Source organism: Taudactylus pleione, unplaced genomic scaffold (genome assembly GCF_031769625.1).
Source record: "Taudactylus pleione unplaced genomic scaffold, aTauple2 ptg000387l, whole genome shotgun sequence".
Classification (NCBI taxonomy): Eukaryota; Metazoa; Chordata; class Amphibia; order Anura; family Myobatrachidae; genus Taudactylus; species Taudactylus pleione.
In genome coordinates this window covers 197,986-220,303 of record NW_028284788.1, presented here as the reverse complement: position 1 = coordinate 220,303, position 22,318 = coordinate 197,986, and the positions used below count along the sequence as shown (strand labels likewise).

At 38.6% G+C, this 22,318-nt stretch overlaps 1 protein-coding gene across 6 annotated transcripts in view; it reads left to right on the top strand.

Annotated features, from left to right (window-relative positions):
• Positions 1-20,607, top strand: part of BRPF3 (bromodomain and PHD finger containing 3) — a 331,101-nt gene extending 310,494 nt beyond the window's left edge. For 4 of the 6 annotated variants that reach the window (XM_088445751.1, XM_088445752.1, XM_088445755.1 and 1 more), the window contains one exon: positions 18,145-20,607. In XM_088445751.1, the coding sequence (XP_088301877.1) occupies positions 18,145-18,331 (187 nt within the window). In that variant the 3' untranslated portion in view covers positions 18,332-20,607. The remainder of the gene's footprint in view (positions 1-18,144) is intronic. The other 2 variants (XM_088445754.1, XM_088445753.1) reach the window with 1 other exon arrangement.
• Positions 20,608-22,318: the final 1,711 nt, after the last annotated feature.

Genomic DNA, 22,318 nt, shown 5'->3' with positions numbered 1-22,318 from the left:
TGTTCCTGTGGTGTTACAAACTGATACAGTCAGAGAATGCAATCAGAAAACACATATGTATGAAGCAGTGTCAATATTGGGTTGTCTCTAGTGCTATCTATGAGTTGAACCAATCCATATAATCTAGTTGTAAAAATTCAAAACACCATTTCAGTATTGCACTGTATAAACAGATCAAAGACACTGCACCAGAAAGGAGAGGTCTAATGTATGCTAGTCGCTAAGTTTGAAAGTAGTAATAATAGTAATCCTATGTAAACTATTATAATGTCAAAAAAGAACAGAGACATAGCATCTTAGATACATACGATAACACTTAACACAATGATGTATCTAAAGTTGCCATAATGTCAAGCCACAATATCAAGAAAAACTCCTTATAACTAAATAGATCTGGTTACCAATGTCATGAAAGGGCATATAAGGATTACGTCCGCAAGTACTCTATGGAAATGTTTATACACACCCTGTTGTTTCTACTATGCTGCTCTATATAAATCACAGTATATGAACATATCCCCTGCCGTTAATATACATATTCCCACTAAGGAGGACAGTGACCCTAATTTACATGTGAAGCTAGAGATAATTCTAATGACATGAAGGCCAATTTCCTAGCAGATCCCATTCTGTAGGTAATGTGAAATAAATCCCGCTATTGGGTGTCTGTCCGTCCTGAAGTGAATCCCACTGTGGGTTGAAAGTGGTTGATAGGGGCGCCTCATGCAGCTTGTAAGTAGGCATCCGTCCGCATGTCCCGATGCGTGTTTCGCCTCTGGAGCTTGTTTACGGATATAAGATCACCCAGCATGTGCACCTCTGCATCCCAGGCAGTCCCTGTTGGGGTCAGATGACATCACAACTTACGCTGCGCTACCCATAATCCACCACAGGCTGCTGTACATCGTGAGAAAAAAAACATACAAAATCACCAGAGTAACACAAGGAAAGAGGCTGCAGCAATAGACTCATCAAAAAAAGCACAAACATCCCTACACAACATTAAGAGAGAATCCTTAATATTTCAAACGAGAAGAGAGAAATCTGAAAGCCCGGATATAAGATTTGTGGGCAATTACTTTCCAGAGTGGAATGAAATACAAGAATCCATCAACAGACATTGGCCCATACTGCTATCAGATTCAGATCTTGCGGCCAAATTTAAAGAGAGGGTCTCTATGAGCTGGAGGCGCTCACCTAACCTACGGGATCATCTAGTCAAGAGCCATTTCTCCAACACTAAAATATGCAAATCAAAAATAAAAGGAACCTTCCCATGTGGCTCATGCAAGGCATGCAATATATAACAAAAGTTGACAAATCCAGGATAAAGTTAGAATAAAGATTCCACTGGATGATTTAATCCACTGTAATACATAGGGCCTGATATACTGCATCTCATGTACATGTAACATGTAATATGTTGGCATGACAAAAAGGCCACTCAAAATAAGAATACTGGAACACGTAGGGAATGTGAGAAATGCCAGCTCTGACATTGCAAAGATGAAACAAATCACGTCTGTTGCAAGAAATTTCCATACAAAACATCCAGATAAAGGTAAAGCCATGAGATTATTTGGCCTGAAAAGAATGAGACTGGGCATCAGAGGGGGAGACATTACAAGAGAACTCGTGAAGAAAGAATGCCAATGGATTTTCAGACTAGGGAGTGTATCACCCAGGGGTTTGAACGAACAAATCAACTATGGAATCTTCCTTCCACCATGATAGGAGATGTAATAATTACATATTATATTGAGTTAGTCGTATTTAATCCACATTTCTTTAAACTAATCATACATTTCCTAGAACACAATTCACGATAGAATCGATTTATATAATATGACTCCATTTATCACATTTGGGTTCTAATCAGATGTTTACTATTTATATCACTCAGCTCTCAAACCAACAGGTTAATATATTTTTTTGACATGTAGGCACCTTTTAAAAAGCTATGGACCTCATTCAGAGGCGGTCCCTCACGAGCGATCGGTCGCACCCAAAGTGACCGAGAATATGCAAAACGAGTGCTCAGTCGCAACGCACATCGTAAGCGTGTACACACCCATCACAATGAAAGCACACCCCCTATCTCTACGGGCTAATTCAGAGTCGGTCGCAGGTGGCAACCTACGTCAGCATCGTGATCGTATTGCCGATTGATGTAGTTACATTTGTGCTTTCGATGGTTCTTTTTCTTCTTCGATGCTAATGCAAGCAGCATTCAATCGCATGTTTTTTTTATTTTTTATTTTATTAACTATTTATTTGATTGTTACTATAATATTTAGGTCTACATTTTTAAGTTCATTTTATTATTCTTGACCGTTATGAAATTAAAGACCACACATTTTGTTGAAACCATAAAATTTTATTTTTTTAGAGAAAAATAAAAAAATTAAATAGCATTTTGCAGCCTATGTATTGCTGCCAAAATAGCCAAAGCAGCCTCCTCTATTACTCCCAGCTCCCTCCTGAAAAATTCTTCCATGGGCTCAGCTTCCACATCTGAAATGCAAAGGATTTATTAAATTTTTTTTTTTTTTGGCAGTTTTGTGTAAAAATAATTTTTTTAATGTTTAAATATTTTTAAATGGTATGTAGCAATTTGGCACATATAGCATTTTTTTGTTTAAAAAATTACATATACATTGCACAATGTTATCTTTAACATATGTACCTTCTGCCTCTTCGCCCAAATCTTCTGGGGCAGAAGCTGCCCAATTTTCGCTCTCCTCCGATTGAGCTAGTTCGGCCTGGGCAGCCTGGGAGGGTGTGGAAGGTGAGGAGGGTGATGTGGAGGCCTGGGCACGCTAGGGGTGGTGTTGAAGGGGATGGGACAGCCTGGGAGGTAAGTGGAAGGTAAGGAGGGGGATGTGGAGGCCTGGGCAGGCTGGGGGTGTTGAAGGGGATGGGGCAGCTTGGGAGGATGTGGAAGGTGAGGAGGGTGATGTGGAGGCCTGGGATGGGGCAGGCTGGGGTGGCAGTTCTGCCTGCTGCTGCCTCCTTTTCCTTTGTCTTTGAACTTTGATTTGAGAGTAAAAAAAAACAAAAAAAACTATCTGTTAACAATAGCCCTGGTTTAGCAGAGCTAATGCATGGATTATACTAAAACAAACATTTTTTGGGAAAAAAATGTCACCCATGTTACAATAAGCCACAGACACTGGCCAAAAATGTTAATTTCAAACAAAATGGCCACACAACTTCAGCATAATTGCAGCAATGTCTGAGACCATGTTAAACACACAAAATGGCTGCCATTACTTTTTAAAATTAAACAATAATACTAGCATTTCTTACCCAAACACAGCTGCTGTAGTCAATTTGTTACTCTTAAAAATAACACCCACACCCTCACACTCAAAAAGAGCTACACAACAAATAGCAAATACGCGCAGTGCAGATACGCATTACTTACTGTGGCAGTTTTACTCACGCAGTTGTGCAAGGAGTGTAGGCGTGCGCCTCTTGAGGTCCGACCACCGCCTCTCTAGCTGGACTACCGTCCTGCGGAACCCTTGCCGCCGCAGCTGCCCACGCACCTCCGCATATGCCTGTAATTTTTCGCGATTGGGCACATGTGGCCCAACGGGTACCAGGCGGCGATCCATTACTTCTGTGAGTATTCTTAGCTCACGCCTGGCAAAGCTTGCGGATCTCATGATGGCAATGACAAATGTTGCATTGTCCAAACTATATAAACTATGGTGCATTCTGATTGGTTGGCCATTCTAAAATGGTGCTTAAACCAAGGACATTTTTTAGGTATACAACTATAACAACACAACACCTATCATACATCATGTCACTCACCACATTCCCCAACTAGGATATGTCTGTGCGCCCTTTAGTCCACTCCAAACCCTACACAGCTACTTGGGAAAGACTTAGCATTTTTAAGGGCTGCTTTTATAGGTTGTACGAGTCGCTTGTGTATTGCGTAGTGCACTGCGTGGGAGTGGCACATAGTTACCAACGCGTACGCATTTTGCTATAAATAGCAACGCCCAAAAATAATTACTTTGCAGTCATGGAGGAATCTACAACTGCTAGCACTTTTGATTTAAAATAATTTCTGGATGAATATGGTTTTGGAATCTATTCAGAAGTGGAAGTAGAGAATAGACCTGCAGATGAGGCTGTAGAAAGTGTGCCTCAACCACCACCAAATGATCCTCCTCCAGAACCAACAATTTCATCAGCTCAAAATGTTCCTGGCCCATCACATGGAGGGAAAGGAGTTCACGTTAGTCCTTGTGGGTTTTTCGGAGAATTTAATCCAGGAGGCAATAACCAAATTTCCTTTTGGTCATAAAATTTGCCTAAAGTCTAGGCTCAAAATCTGGGAGAAAATAACAAAGACCCTGAATAAGAAGCACTCCACTCACTACACAGCATTTTACCTGCGTAAGAAGTAAGTTTTTTCTCAAAAATTTTTTGCTTAAAGTACCAAATGTCCTACCATTTTATGAAGTTCAACACAAATAATTATTGTAATTTTTTTTTTAAAAATGGCTACACAGAAAAATCCTTGTTATAGATACATATTAATTATTGCACACTTTCCCAAAAGGTGGAGTGACCTTTGCTATCGTCTGAATTTGAATCTAAATTTGCGGGTTCAACACTTCAAAGGGCCAGGCGGAGCAGTCCCTTGCATCTTGGCTTTGTTAAAGCAACAACATCTGCTATTGGGGGCATTAGATAGGAGGCTTGTTGTGGAGGTCAGAGTAGATGACCAAGAGCCTCCACAGGAGGAACAACATGCTGAGACTGGCAAGTATTTTCAGTCACCTTGCTCTGTTTTAGAATGTCAATAATTAACTTACAATTAACTATTTTTTTATCACACCAAGTTTAGGAAGTGACATGGCTGAAAATGTGGAGTTGGATGGGGTGACGGCACCACCAACAGCTATAGTGCCTCCCCCATCACCACCAACAGCTATAATGCCTCCCCCATCACCACCAACAGCTATAGTGCCTCCCCCATCTTCCACTGCCACCCTTACTGAAACCATTGAATGGCTTAGGGTGGCAGTGTTGAGGCATGCAACAGCCATGAAGGCTTTCCAGTCCAGCATGTTGGAGCAAACCTCCTATCTAAGGACCATAAGTCAAGATGTGAGGGACATTAAAGAACATCTGTCTGGCCCAAATGAAGATGGGGTGGACCAGTGCCCTGCTGTGGCTGGCCCAAGCACACAGCAGGGTGTAAGAGGGTCCCCCAGGACCCGCAAATCTAGCTGAAGTCAGTTGACTAAAAAAAATTAGCCTGGTCTTTGTTATTTTCTCCCAGATTTTTTGTAATGTTAAGACCAAAATGGAAATTTGTTTATTGCCCCTGGAAGGCCCACAAGGACTAATTTGTGAATTTTTTGATCCATGTGATGTGTGTACCACATTTTGAGGTGATGAGTTTGTTGGTCCTGCAGTTGGATCATTGGTGGCTACACAGGCACATTTTCATCAGCCACATATGCTAGTGTATCTTCTACTTTTGTTTCTGTAATAATTCCAAAACCATATTTGTCCAGAAATTCTATTTTTTGAATATTTTACAATGTTTTGTTTGGCTATTTTAAACAAAAAAAACCCCCAAAATTTAAAGTCTATAATTTGCAGTTGTGGAGTTCAAAAAAGCAAAAAAAAAAAAAAAAATTTAAAGAAAATAATGAAATGATTTTTGTCTGTTCTTCAAAGCTAAATGTTGTATGTGTACATTTGTTTTTTAAAAATTAAATTATTCCTATGGGCTACAAAACTTAAAATTAAAAAAAAAAACTTAAAAAAAAACAGGTATTTTGCAAATGTGCAAAAAAAGGAACTTATGATTTAAAAACTGAGGTATCATGGTTTTGCAAACGAATGTATTTGCAAAATCACATACGGAAACAAACCAAAAACAATTGTCTTTTTTTTTTTAAATATGCTAATTTACGCAACCAGTTTGCTCTAATATAATGCAATGATTAACACCTGTTCCATTGTTAATTGCCTACAGACATCGGTTGAGTCAGAAACCATCGCCTGCACTCGGACTGCTTAAGGTAGACCCTGGGCTACCTTTAGCAATGCGACCTGTAGCATCGTTATTGTAACGAGATGACGTGTGTGATGACTCGCTCAGCAATATATGCACGCCCTTAAAACGCCCTTTTTGAGGTCAGCCATGCCTGCGTGCCCACCACCCCCCCCCTGTTCACAAGCACCTTCCCCTGTAACCACCCACAAACGGCACAAAATGTCAATCACAGCTACAACCTCGTAGTGACTAGCGAGCAAAAGGATTGTGGTCGGAAAGACAGGCTTGCGCACGCGCACTGCCATGTACACGCATACGCAGTTGAAAAAAACATCACTCACTTCGTCCAATCACTCCGTGCGACCGCCTCTGAATGAGGTCCTATATCCCCTAGAGGAACTATATGTCCCAATGTAAGTAGGACATAGATTTGTGTACACCTTGACACCAGGTCACTATTGCTCCACGCTATATACTGTATCACAACACATTATGTTACATTTAATCACTAACCCCCTTCTCAGTACACCACTACCTTTAAACTTATGTTTTTAACACACCACCCTTTTATTAATATTTTTCACATATATTTTCAAATATTTGAAGGGATAATACATCCCTATGACTTTCTAGGATTACCTATTTACCTTGATCTATACCCATTTATATTTTGGAGATTTTCTGAGTTTGCTATCACTAATATACATGTTATCATTTGAAGAAGAAATTGTTCGAATTAACTGTTTTGTTAATTGTCTATTCACACTGATGAAAGAAACATCTACTTAATCATCATTTGCTATTCTTGTCCCTAAGACTGTACTATCTAGTCTCTCTCATTCGGTCCGGCAGAGGTGCCCTACAATGTTTTGTAACATCAGGATCCATGCAGGTTAACACTCTACATGGACAGCAGAAGTGACTGCCCTTTCTTCTATTTGTAAGTCCTTACACTACCTTTTCCAAATATGTCCATTCCCTGCAATCTCTACACACAAACAAAAAGGATTAGTGTATCTGAAGAGCTACAACTCTGTTAACTATACTCGACCTTGAGTATATTACCTAACTATCAGACATGTCTCTCACCTACAGGAAACTTGAGTATACTGCAGAACAATCGGGCATATCTCTCACCTGAGCCAAGCATAGGGAACCCTATTAGTACAAAATGGACTGAATTTACTCACACTGTATGTACCTCGGATACACCATATTGAGACATACCATGGTATTTCCACTTCTTCTACCTAATCACTCTCTCATTTGGTCCAACACTATACCTTGCAATGCTTATATAGCACCAGGGTTGTTGTCGGTTAATTATACATATGAGCAGCAGAAGTGATCTTGTCTTCCTTCTAATTGATGTCCTATACAACACATACCTGAGTACAAGGCTGAAGTTAGCTTCTTATTCGGCCAGCATCTTAAGCTGGCCACACACTAGACCAACTTACATCCAACCATCCAACTAGTTGATTGGTTGGAGTGAAAATCTGGTAAGGTATGGGAGTAAATGACAATCAGCAATTTGCTCCCAAATGCCAGAAAATGTACAAAAACTGTTTGAACAAATTGTTTAGATCAAACATTTAACAAACTTGTCTGAACGTCCATTTTCATCTGTTTTCTGGCATTTAGGAGCAAATTGTTGATCATTATGTACTCCCATATGTTACCAGATTTTCATTCCAACCAATCAACTAGTTGGATGAAAGTTGGTATAGAGTGCGGCCAGCTGTATTCGAGCTCCAGCTTCTTATTCAGAACATGTTATATTAAAACATTTTTATCAAATAGAATCAATAAGCTTACATTGAATAAACAAAATATGGTATCTCTTAAACAAATTTCAATTGTATTTTGCTTGGCCCACACAGGTTTTGGGCATGAAATAGGGTGGTAAAGTGGGCACAGGGACCAGATTTTCTATATATGAATAAGTAGCTGTAGTTGTGCAAGGGTTAACTAGCCTTGGGCAACAAATTTGACAATTGGAATCTACAGAGGGGGGTCATTTACATATGACCCACTTGCAATTGGCCTTGCCCAACAAGGTTTTGGGCATGAAATTGGGTGGTAAAGTGGGAACAAACACCAGAAATAGGGCATTAAAGTTGGCACACTCACCAATTAATACATTTGAATAAGTAGCTGTAGTTGTGCAAGGGTTAAAGAGCCTTGGGTAACAAATTTGACACTTGGAATCCACATAGCTGGGTCACTTACATATGACCCATTTGCAAGTGGCTTTGCCCAGCAAGCTTTTCGGCATGAAAATGGGTGGTAAAGTGGGAACAAACACCATATTTTATACATTTGAATAAGTAGCTGTAGTTGTGCAAGGGTTAACTAGCCTTGGGCAACAAATTTGACACTTGGAATCTACAGAGGTGGGACACTTACATATGACCCACTTGCAATTGGCCTTGCCCAACAAGGTTTTGGGCATGAAATAGGGTATTAAAGTGGAAACAAACACCAGATTTTATACATTTGAATAAGTAGCTTTAGTAGTGCAAGGGTTAACTAGCCTTGGGCAACAAATTTGACACTTGGAATCCACACGGGGGTCACTTACATATGACCCACTTGCAATTGGTTATATCTAACTGTTTTAAGTATCCTCTTAATTATAGAGGATAACACGTTTTTTTGCTGTGTATTCTCCACATGATTATTATAACACATTGCCGATTACTAACCCTAACCTGTAGCATTTATTACTGCTTTGACTACCATGTAGCACTAAGGAGTAATGATGGAGTTAATTATGACTTTACTAATTCCTCCCCATGGCTACATAGGAATCTCGATGATGCATAGGGTAAACAAGAACCGTTTCTTAGGCAATGGCAACCCTCCTTGTTGTTCCTCCCACCTCATGATGCAAGAATGGGGGTGTATACTAATGAGGTTACTTAATTATGCCGCCTATAAAGATGCTGCCATCTGATGACACAATACCCGGCCCCCTGTAGAGAAAGCCCGAACAGCGAAACGCACATCAAGGACATGTGAGTATCAGCTGTGCTCAGCTGACCTCCCGGCCGGCATCTGCTCAAACCCCGCTGTAATTCGCAGAGACACCAGACAGGTACCGCATGCCTTTCTCCCTCTCTCTCCCCTCTGCTCCCCCGCAATTCTGAACAGACAAATGTGCTTTAATGCAAATTGATTTAGACAAGTCAGTGCCCTGGCTATGGTAGGAGCTACACTCTCCTTTATCTAAGGTGTGTGTTTTCCCTCAACAATATACAGGCTACATGAATGCATCCTATATATTTACTGTTGACACATGGTAACAAAAGACTGTTCAGTATGTGTGTTATGTGGAGATTTCTATGTGCTCCTTAAAGAGATCTAACAGAGGATTGTGTAATTATATGGTGGATCACCCAAATAATTATTGTAATGACAAAAAGATGTCTGTTATCTATACGAGTAGTAAGAGAGGATATTATTAAAACTGATTGAATTATTCTGGTGTACAAAAATAATAATACCCATGACTAGAACTTTAAACCATACATACTAGGATGTACTAATTATGTGAACAAACAATCACCCAGTAAGAGATTTTTACTAAGAATCAAGGGTCAAACTATCAGACACCGGCTACTGATATAGCTTGAACATATGGATAGCTCACATTGTTACAAACTATTGTTTATTTTGTCAAGCATATCCAATATTTCGCCTTATCTCTCCCACTATAATTAAGAAGGGGAAGAAACGCATTAAAATACTGAACCTTATATTCAGTTTCAAATGATCTTGTCATAAATAATACCTATGAATGCTCTGCGGTTATATTTGGTTCACTAATACCATGGCGCAGATACTTTTTATGATGTATGTGTTATGATTTATTGTTTTTGGTCTTTTAAGTGCTTATAAAATAAAAGTTATCTATTAATATTTATTTTCTGACAAATGACATACTAAGTGTGCCCCCACAAAGGAGTTTCTTTCTATTATCCTACTATATAGGATACTTTTTGTTAGTTTATAAATTTACCAGAGTGTAATAATAGAAGCAGGCCACAAGATGGCTATATAAATCAATTGATCTATGGCAATCTACTAATGCCGAGAGATTTCCTTAAATGCAACACAGACACACCTGCATCTAACTATTATACAAAGCAGAGCTGGTGTCCCAATATGACAGGACCCAAAGTACACCAAATATGCTTACAGTACGTAGTAAAAATTTACAATAATAATCGCAAGCTAATAAAACAGTCCAGGGATAATGCTGTCATATCCAGGATAATGGGAACTATAATAATTCATCAAAAAATTGCAGAGATCATTCTGTATTACATAATACTAAATTGATAATTAACCTATTATAACCCACTCTCACCAACAGGGATACAAAGGGAAAAAGAAAACAAATATGATGAATGGCACATCAGACATATTCTATGTATGGATTCTATGAATACTATAGAAAACTATTAAAAAAAAAAACAGCCCAAATTATTAATCTCACAAAGCCCAAATGGCTGTACTGTATTCAATTTATGTATCCATTGGGCCTGTAATTGAATGAGAAGATTATCTCTGTTGCCCCCTCTCACATTTTTGGGCACATGGTCAAAAATGTTGTATCTAATGGTGGCCAAGGGATGTTTTTATTCCATGAAATGCCTTGCCACCGGCTGCTCTTGATCATTTCCACCTAGAGCCATTCTAATGGCTGAACTGTGCAAGGCCATTATTTATCTGAACTGCCTTGTGGTCTTCCCTACATAGAGGATACAGGTTGAGTCTCCCATATCCAAAATGCTTGGGACCAAGGGTATTTTGGATATCGGAATATTCCGTATTTTGGAATAATTGCATACCATTTTGAAATGTCTTAGGAATAGGGCCCAAATCTAAACACAGAATGCATTTATGGTTCATATACATCTTATATACACATCCTGAAGGTTATTTTATACAATATTTTCAATAATTTTGTGGCTCAAACAAAGTTTGTGTAGATACATGAAATTCATTTATATGTCATATACACCTTATACACACAGCCTATAGGTAATTTTATACTTTATTTTTAATAAGTTTGTACCTTAAACAAAGTTTGTGTACATTGAACCATCAAAAATCAAAGGTTTCACTATTTCAATCATGCTAAAAATATTCCGTATTTCGGAATATTCCGTATTTCGGAATATTTGGATATGGGAGACTCAACCTGTATATATATAGCAACCGGTAGTGCATCCAGTGCACTGGAGGAAACAGGTTATCTCGTCAAAAAAGTACTACTCCGTTGATTTCTCTTGCATAAAACTGGCTTGATCAGGATAGATGATCTCCAAAATTCAGATGTATAGCTAAGAAGGCTTCTTAGGGAGGATTACTATCAAAGTCTCCAACATGGAGGGGGGCAAGTAATAAACCTCAGATGACATTAAACATCTCTAACAGTTTGAGGACAAAATAATCAAGATGCTTTTTATATAATTTGATAGGAAGGCCATCTACATTCAGGGCTATATTTACTATAGTGTGGGTTCTCAGAAATGGAGATGTTGCCCTTAGCAACCAATCAGATCCTACTTATCATTTATGTAGCACCTTTTATAAGTTAATAACTAGAATCTGATTTGTTGCTATGGGCAACATCTCCACTTCTAAAAACCATCACTTTAGTAAATATACCCGTCAGATCAGGGGCGTTTCTAGAGAGGAGGGGGCCCGTGTGCAGTCTCCGACATGGGCCCCCTCCTCTCTGTCTGGTGCCTGGCAGCGCACCAGCACCTGAGTTATAGACTCTGGGCACTAGAGTGTGCCCAGAGTCTATAGAGGATGCTCTGGTCACCAGGAAAATGGCCGCGGTGGCCATTTTCCCTGTACTGCGCAAACGATGGGAAAATGGCTGCGGCGGGCATTTTCCAGTCATTTTTACATCGTCCGACCCCTGCGCCGACGTGGGACCTGGAGAGGTAAGTAATTCAATGGGTGCAGGGTCTGCGGTGCAGGGCCCCCCTTGACCCAGGGGCCCGTGTTCCCCGCACACCCTGCACCCATTATAGATATGCCACTGCCTCAGATGCTTAGCACTAGGAAAGGCCTTTATGCCATCCTCCACATTCACAAGGGAAATGGGAGAGTCCAGATGGTTCCATAAATTGGGATAGGCAGCAGAATCTGATCCAAGTATGTTTCCAAATCAACTAGGAAATAACACACTTGAGAATCATAGAGTACACTCTCATAAAATAGTCACAAATTAGTCCAGAAATAGACTGTGTGGGACAGATGTGTCCGCCTCAATACGCCATGCAGTATATATGTCTGGCATGACTGAGATGCCAGGTCCCATGCAACTCTGCTAGCATCGGGCATCTTTTTTTGCCAAAAAAATGCATTGCGACTATGATGCACCAGAAAACTGTGCTGATTAATTTGATATCTGACACTTGTATATTTGTGGGCAACTGAGACTGAAAATGAAACTTGGTGTGGAAAATGCGTTACATTTTAAATTAATCACCACAGTCTCCTGGTGCATCCTAGCTGCATTGCATTGCGACTCAGATGCATTTTTAGCAAAAAAGTTGCCCGGCACTAGCAGAGTCTCACGGGGCCAAGGGCGCCAGGGGGAGCTGTTTGGCACGACTACAGTAAAGATAAGTGAGGACACTTATAAGTTAAAGCATTAGTATGAGTTAAAGCATCATCCCCAATCAATTGTTCAGTGGAAAGTGGTGGACGTATCATGAACTGTAAAGGCTATACATTTACTAGCCCTATCAGCTTGAATATAGTGATCATATGCAGAAAAAAGTTTACACCTAGATTTATCAAGGAAAAAATCTATCCATTCTTTATGGACATCAAGCCATTTCAACCTGTCAGCAGGAATGTGGCTGACAAGACATTGCTGATCCAGGATTCAACTCCTCTGCTCCAATTCCACTTCCTTTTTATGAGAAACTTAAATCTGAGGCACTCTGGAAATTAGGGTAACCCAAAGAAAAACTTTAAATGTATCCCAAATAAAGGCAGATTAGTAAAACAGGAATTGTTCACAAAGCCTACTCATAAGCTATCAGCAATTCGGAAGATGCCCCCATCTGCGTCAACCAAAACAGAATTAATTAACAAAAGAAGGCCTCATTAGGAAATGGGAAATCCAGGGTAAATGGTAGTGGGAAGTGATACAAAATGCCTTACGACAAAAAAACAGACTGGACAGCAGAGAATAAATACATTTACATGACCCATATCAATGCGGGAAAAGTTATGATGAGAAGAGGAAAAGCAGGAAAAACACAGCACCTGAGGATTTTTGTATCTCCAAGCATCTACTAGTCCCATCTCAAAAATACAACTGGAAAAAGTTTATGGCTTTCTTACATCTATCCAACTCATCATCCAGGACTGTATTAAAGTCACAGCCTTTAGCAAATACCTCAGAACTATAGGGTGTTTGGAATGTACTGTATATTGTCAGCATAACAAAAGGAGAGGCATGGACCGACCCACTTAGAAAAACAATCACTAATGGATGCACCTGTACCCTGTGGAAGACCAACTTCAAGGATCTACTAATAAGCACAGATACCCCCCTAAAATGTGTATCAAATTTAGCATGAAAAGACCAGCCTACTCTTGGCCCCTTCAGGGATAGTATACTTCTACCTATCAAATCAGTTTCTAACAGAAAAACTACTCCAAGGGGTAAATTTACTAAAGTGAGAGTTTTTAGAAATTGAGATGTTGCCCGTAGCAACCAATCAGAATCTAGCTATTATCTTCTAGAAGGTGCTAGTTAAATGTGAAGGAGAATCTGATTGGTTGCTATGGGCAACATCTCCACTTTTAAAAACTCTCACTTTAGTGTCTGAGCTTTAGGTTGACATACTGTAGAACCAAAGACTGTTTGATCCTATCATTTTGTCCTCAAACATTCCAAGACAGTACTTTAAGCATTACAATGAATAGCATATGTCAAGAAATGCACAGGGGCAATATAAACTACACTAATATCAAGAAAACAATAAAAGGAATACCATTGCCCTGTCAGTCTCACACACAAAACAAATTATCTCAAGTGCAACAGAAAAATAATACAGGTTGAGTCTCCCATATCCAAATATTCCGAAATATGGAATTATTTTGGCATAACTGAGATAATGAAACCTTTTGATTTTTGATGGTTCAATGTACACAAACTTTGTCTAAGGCACAAATTATTAAAAATATTGTATAAAATTATCTTCAGGCTATGTGTATAAGGAGTATATGAAACATAAATTAATTTAATTTCTGTACACAAACTTTGCTTGAGCCACAACATTTTTGAAAATATTGTATAACCTTACCTGCAGGCTGTGTGTATAAGGTGTATATAGCACATAAATGCATTCTGTGTGTATATTTGGGCCCCATTCCTAAGATATTGCAATATGGTATGCAAATATTCCAAAATATGGAATATTCCATTATTCAAAATACCACTGGTCCTAAGCATTTTGGATATGGGAGACTCAACCTGTAATAAGAAAAAAAAATAAACAAACATACTCAAATAAAAAAAAAAATAGAAATGTTAAATTATAAAAAAATAGCGCTGCAACCACACACAATGTTCCCTAAGGACACAATGTCTCCAGCCAAGGCATTACAGCACAATCTCTGGCCTTCTAAAAGAAACAAAGACAGAATTTATAGGAAATATTGTGGCTAACATAGAATTATAAAACAAACAGCCAGTAAAAAAAGGAATGTGACCATGATATAGAATTACCCATATAAATATATGCAAATAAAGTTCTGTTGAGCATGAATAGAGAAAAAATACATCTGAACACATAAAGAGCAGGAAATTCAAGAGATGGGGATACTCAGCCAGGGGAGCCTCCCATGTCCCAATGGACAGGGTTCTTAGGAGTGTTGAAGAAATAAGTGACCACCTGAAACAACTCTCACCCGGGCAGAAAAGAACATAGCATATGGAAGCTGCAAGCCCTGCAAACGTCTCTTGACTCCAACAAAATATCAATACGGACCTCAGCTATGCGATTTGTTGCCCATTTTTCAGAATCACTTATAGGCTGCAGATATTACTCCATTTGCAAAGCTGGAGAGTCAGACACCCCAGGAGAAGCACCAGATAAAGGACAGGCAACAGGAGATAAAGTGAGTTCCATTTGTGCACCAAGCAATATCACCTCAGACAGAGTCTGCTTACAGTCCTTGAATATGAAGTCAGGTCAGTACAACAAATAACAGTTTTCAGCTGAGGGGGAGAAAGAGTCTGGAGGATCAACCACAGCACAGAGTTATAAAGTACTTTTTGTTGGTTTTATTAACTGGCACTGGAGCTTCTGATGAGAGGAAGGTGACAATCCCTTCCTCAATCCTGGGACCAGAGTGACAAGATCCTCCAATGGAGCCCTCCCAGGTACAGGAGAGATGAGACCAGGGTGCCTAGGATGCTCAGTTCCCTTGACTTCACCACCAGAGGTGAGCTGATACAGCTTGTAGAGCACACCAGGATCACGCTGAGGTACACCTTACAGGCTGGGAGTCTCACGGCAACAAAGCTGCAGGACCATGAGACCCAGAAGTGCAGGGCACTCGCAGCCAGCTAGCAACAGGATGGAGAAACTAGGATCAACAGGCTGGAGAGCGCAGTTCCCTGCATCTGACTCCAGGCCATACCCCCGTATGTTATTACATTTTAAATAAAATTGCAAAATACATATTATATTTAATTGCTCCACAAGCTTTCTCAAACTGTTTTATGTAGCTGTAACAGTTATTGGAAGCAAACTTTCTTGTACTGCTTTTTGTAATTGTAATGCACTATGAAGTAGACTGGTGTGTAAATAAATGGTACTAATCAGCTTTGCAGTTTTTCCAGTTCAGTCTTATAATACTGTACCAATTTTGCTAGGTCTTCCTGCTCTGAAAAACAGACAGGGAAGTGTGCATTTAAATAAATGAAACTGGAATTCCATGTTTAGTTAATATTACAAATGACCTTTTTTTTCTATTGAAGTAACTTTTGATGCAATTCTTTTCTAGTTAATCTATAATCTTTCTTAATGTATTGGTGCTCATTTATAAGTGGATGCATTTGCCCCCCAAAGATATGTAGGAAATTATGCTTGGATATTTAGCTTTCAATTTATATGGATTACACTCTAGGGGGTAAATTTACTAAGATGGGAGTTCTATTAAGAAGTAATGTTGCCAATAGCAACAAATCAGATTCCAGGTATTATCTTCTAGAAGATGCTAGATAAATGAGATGTAGAATCTGACTGGTTGCTATGGGCAACATCAGAACTCCCAGCTTAGTAAATTTACCCCTAGGGGTGTAGAGGGTTCTGTTCCAGAGTAGGCTCCTTTGCAAATGTAAACTTGTCTGCTGCTGTCTCCTCCCTCTTTACACTTTACACCACTCCAACATCTTGTACTCAGTTTTTACTAAGTACCCATAGAGTTGGACACATTTTTCCTGCTGCTGTAGTTGCATTTTTTTTTTACTTGCTCGTTGCATTTGCATAGTGCACAGAATTCCATTGATGAGGCACTCATGAGCACTCTTATAGCTGCTTCCACTGAGTTCTCCAGGCTCCTGAAGAGGCAGGTTATCCAATTCACTGTCTCTTTTGTGGGATAACGGCTGTCTGGGCACCCTGTTCTTCTGCAGGTGCCTAGGAACAAACACTAGGAACCACCAGCAAAGCACATGCAGCATGTTTCTATCACTATGAGTACTGCCAAAATAAATTACACTGTTTCTGTACTATTCCTTTTTTATTGAGTCATGACCTTCGTTAGCTAATATATGCCACTGTGGTATTCTGATATATTTTTTTTTTATGTGGAGAATTTTTTTGGCTAAAATACCATGTTGTGGCACTCTCACCTGTCTATTTTGTCCTCTCTTATTGGCATTTGGGTTCTGTAATGAGTCTCTCCCTATTATGGTGCTCTCCAAACTGTTTCATTTGGTGCTACCTTATTCCTTTATTGAATTCTATTGGGGTACCTTCCTTCTTTTATGCTATATATTGAGTGTTGCTATTATTTAGCTATGTGTTTTGTATCATGACCTTAATTTTATTATAATGAGTAATAAAGTGAAAAAATTATGGCTCAGTCTGTGGTCACTATCCTGCTTTTTATATTGAGTATTGACAATATTTACCACCTGTATTCTGTCTCTAAACTCTTATTTTAATAATACTGAGTACTACTGTAGTTTGTCACTGTGACACTCTCATTTTATTATGTGGAGTCCAGCCTTTATTTTGTTATGATTATCTCCACATTTTCTTGATAGATTACGCATCTTGTGTTGGGACACCTGGTGGGTGGAGCAGGTCTGAAATACAGTTTCTACCTTTTTCCATAATGTCGAGTTGACGATGGGTTTGATTCAGCAAGGAACGCAATTCTCTAATACGCATGCAATCGGCCATTTCTTGCATATGCTTCGTAGTGCGCAAACTAGCTATTGTGATTGGGACTGTGATTGCAGTGACTACGCAGACCCTTCGCAGAGTTACTGACAGGAATTGCCATTTGTGGGTGGTAACAGGGGGTGGTCATCCGAACACAGACATGCCAGTGCATTTGAATGATGTTGCAAGGGCGTGCATAAATTATCCATTGCGATGCCATATGCAGCCTGAGGCCTGATAGCGTGTGTGGAAGTTAGCAATTTCTGAGTAAGGATAGGGCTTGCACAAGTGTGTGAGGCTGCAATGGTACTCAATTGTACTAATGCTTTCACAGTCTTGCTAAACATTTCGGATGTGTGTACGGTAAGGTGGGTGTCCTTATGTAGTGCAGCGGTGGCATTGCGATCTCTTGGAATTGGCATACTATCGCAGTTGAACTGCGTGTGTAATCGCTATTGCTTTCACAGTTGCATTTCATAGTGAATCAGGCCCTATGTCCTACCTTGGTTCATTGAGTCAGAGGCATTGTTGAATTGGGCTTCTTCAGGCCTCCACCATGGCATTCCTATTATAGAAACACCAAAGTTCTCAATGTATGGTTGTTTTATAATTTCACATTTACTATTTTTATTTATTTTAATTTTATACAATTTTATCTTTTAGGCAATGGCTTCCCAGTGACAAAGTTATACCTTTGGGTGCTGATGATACAGTAGACAAGCTGAAAATGTTAGAGGGTCGAAAAACAAGCATCCGCAAGTCGGTTCAGGTGGCCTATGACCGCGCCATGACCCACTTGAGCCGTGTAAGAGGCTGCCATCAATTCATCACATCAAACTACCTGTACTAATTATTCCAGTTCCATAATGGAAGATATTGGTGAACTTGTCAGTGACCAAGCCTATTCTGATAGTTGGCAATGACCTGGAATACAAGTTTATATTTAAATTCATCTGTAGTGTAGTTAATTAAGAACTTTTAATGAAAAGTGCACATACATTAGATATTTGTGCCAAAATGAACTGCATAATGTTGTATTAATCCTTACTTCCATATCTAAAGAAAGGAGTGAATTTGCATACAGTACTGTAGGTTGCATTATTGAGCATATTTTTTTATGACTGTGTGCCGTCATAAGAATTGGAAATTGACCAATGCATACAATGGACTATAGGGTCAATCCAATTGCATGCGATGATCTCATTGGTGCGAGTCATCGCGGCATTTTACATGAACCCAGATTTGCCTAATATGCTCACAGCCCCATAGGACTTTGAGCAAAATTATGCGAATCTTGGGCACTGGCACATTGCACTCTTCGCATCTAATTGGATTGACCTTTATATGTCTTAAGTAAATTTAAATGTTATTTTAAGTTTTGTATTTTTGTGTCTTGGGGACTATAAGAGTGCTTGCTGGCTCCAATGCATAATAAATAGAATAGCTCATAATTTTAAATTATATATATATATTTTTTTTTTTCAAATGTGATTTCATTTTTTTTCTATTTCCCCCCTCATTTCACTGTTTAGATTAAATGGGTCTACTGAATCGATTTTGTATTCTGATATTTTTATTGGGTGTATAAGGAGAAGTATTAGCTATCTTAAAATAATTTGTAATCTGATGTGATGTAACCAATATTTGGGAAAACCCATTTTACTTCCATCTGCCCATGTAGAAATTGTTTTAAAATCATAAGAAAAGCAGAATACCATACCAATTTCCCAACTAAAAGCAGTTTAGGTGTGAAAAAATAGAAAATATGTGCAACTTAGGTTTCAATGCATAGAAAGAAGATGGTTCAATTACACTTATTTTTGTGTTCAACCCAACATGGCTATCTGCTACAGCAGAGTATACTGAAGCTCAGAGTTCTAGAGGTACTAAACCCCATGTAGTATGATAAATCAAGATCAAATGCTCTTTCACATTATCTATTCTTAACAAATTTGTTGTAATCAAAAAGCTATTCACATGAAATCAGAAAATAACAAATTATCTTCTTGCCTCATTATTTTTTTCTTTTTCATTATAACATTTATTTCATTTATATGTACTGTATGCATAAGCCATTCCTCACCATATCTAGCAAATCAATGGGGAGTTCTAAGCTATTGAGAGATGCTTGCATTAATAAAAATTGTGTTGGGTCTTTCATGGTCGTAAACAGTTCATTTTAGCATTTCATGACAAATAACTATATATTTATACAAGTGGAGAGTATTATATCATATAATGTAGGCTCACATCAGGAAATTCCTTGGTTTTTATATTTGTGAAGAGAGTTAAAATGCATTGTTGTACGGCTTACTATTTTAGCTGGTAGACAAACACCTTTTTTTTTTCAGTTGAATTAAACCTGTTTGTTTTTCCATTACTGCTGATATACTGTGCCCTTAGCGTTTTAAAAATTGTTACAGTACCTGAGGCCAAAAGTTTCCTGTTGTAAAAATGATTCATCAAACATAATTACAATCGGAAGGTTGTGCTAAATTTTTATCCTTGTTCAGTTATGTTTGCCCATTTTGCTTCAGAATAGCAGCCACAACCACTGGCTTTGTCTAATACATTCAGTAGAAGAGGATGAAATAAAGACAAAAAGTGGAAGATAAGATGGTGTGGTGCTAGTGGAATGTAGGTTGTGGGAGCAACTGGGAGAAAAGGAAAGGAAACCATGATAAATTGTACACAAGGAGGATAAAGAAATTAACAGTTACCCATAACTAGGGCGGATAGAGATGCACACATAGAGGAGAAAGAGAAAGTAAGGAAAAGGTGGTGACAGAGAGAAGAAAAGATAGAGGATGGAACAAACATTGATGGGATGAAGGAATGTGAATATATGCTAGGAATATACTATAATAGGATACTACTTACATTAAAATCTACTTATTAAAGTTCCTTATGCCCCAGATTCCACCAATCAAAATATCAATGGCAATCCCTGGAATTCTAGGTTCAATTTAAGTTTATTATAAATTCTTTTTCACATACAATGGATAGAAAATCATTAATTAAAGGAATTAGCATAAAGTTGTGATGTGTTTCACAGACCCCTTCCTCAGATTGTTTATGCCAGTACTTAGTCATGATTATAAATAGTGTATAAATATACTATCCTTAAATAAACAACCCTATTAGTCGCGCCATGAATTTTCTTGTGCGTTTTTCCTTTAAAATGTGTCTTATTTGCAGAGCGATGCAAATAGGATGTACAAGCAGCTTCTGCTGATTAAAATTATATGTGACATGCCTATATTCTGTGTGTGACTGCGACTATCTGCATACAAGATGCTACTTGGTGTCTTAGTATTTCGCATGCAGATATAGCTGCAGTCGCAGACAGAATATAGGCATGTCGCATATCATTTTAATCAGGAGAAGCTGCTTGTGTATCCTGTTTGCATCACTTTGTAAATAAGATGCATTTGCATGTAAAAAAGATCAGAGCTTCAAGGCCAGCACAGGAAAATGGAGTTTGTAGTACTCGTTGAAGCCAGGTAAAGGATTGTTTAATTGATTGATTTACAGAATAGAACTATAAAGGAAATCAAATCAGTGACATGGTAAGCACTATATAAAACATAAAAAATGCCAATTTAATTATTTATTGATTCATTGAATTAGTGTTAATAATTTAATTTTAAAACAATATAAATTGGAGAAATGGAAAGTGCTACTAATGAACAAGCATCCAAAATCCCAACAAGATTGATTCCTCAGGATTCAAGGCAGCCTAGTCAAATTGAATAATTATGTATGAATTATATGATTGGATGATACCAGTCTGTATCTGTTGAGAAGCTGCAGGAAACTCGGCCTATACTCCTTGATGAGAAGCTGGTTACTGATGGCACTGCAAGATACAAAAGAACATGATCGCCATGGTAAAGACGAGTAATATACAGTACACTGCTTGTCAAACACACACAATCTTGGGAAAACCCATAACGAAAAGAAGTGCACGATGAAAATTTTCCTTTGATCCACCCAAAAACTGTGCATTGTTTTTCTTTTATTAAACTACAACAGTAGAACATAGTGGACTGGAACTGTTTAAGTAGCTATAGAATTGGAACCGATAATGTAACTATCAGCTAGGAACCGATGTTGTAGATCAGTGGTATCAAACTCGGGACCTCCAGCTGCAGTGGAAGTACACATCCCATTATCCAGTGCCACAGTTTTGCTCTTAGGACATGCTAAAACTGTGGCAGGGCATGCTGGGATATGTAGTCCCACAAAAGCTGAAGGGCCCGAGTTTGACACCACTGTTGTAGATATTGAATTGAAACCAATTATGTAAGTATTGAACTGGAACCAATGTTGTAGATAGAAACCGATGCTGTAGATATCAAATTTGGAACCAATGTTGAAATGGATTGTTAACGTAGCTACCTCACAAATAGTACAGATGACTTGACTTTTGTTGTCAGGATTTGGGTAAAAATAATTCCACACAGAAGAGATGGCTTCTTTTTCTTATCTCTGGCAAGATCTGCTGCCACTGGTGGCTGATATACTTTGTTACAAACAACACCATCCTCCTGAATTTGACTTGTCCAACACATTCAGAGTATCATCAACATACTCTTCAAATGCAAAAATCACCTCACTCATCCCATCTTACTTCCATAGTAGTATCCTGAATTTATATTGTAGGTTTGACTCCTACCTGGCTCGCCAGTGTTAAGGGATCATTACATTGCCTTTAATACCTTTATGCTGTTCCTTGCTTTATAAATCTTTCCCCACTATATAAGTCCTATCACCACATGAAATAACGTAAAACACCCACAGAGTTCTCTACAATATTAGTTTATCAAAGTAGGTT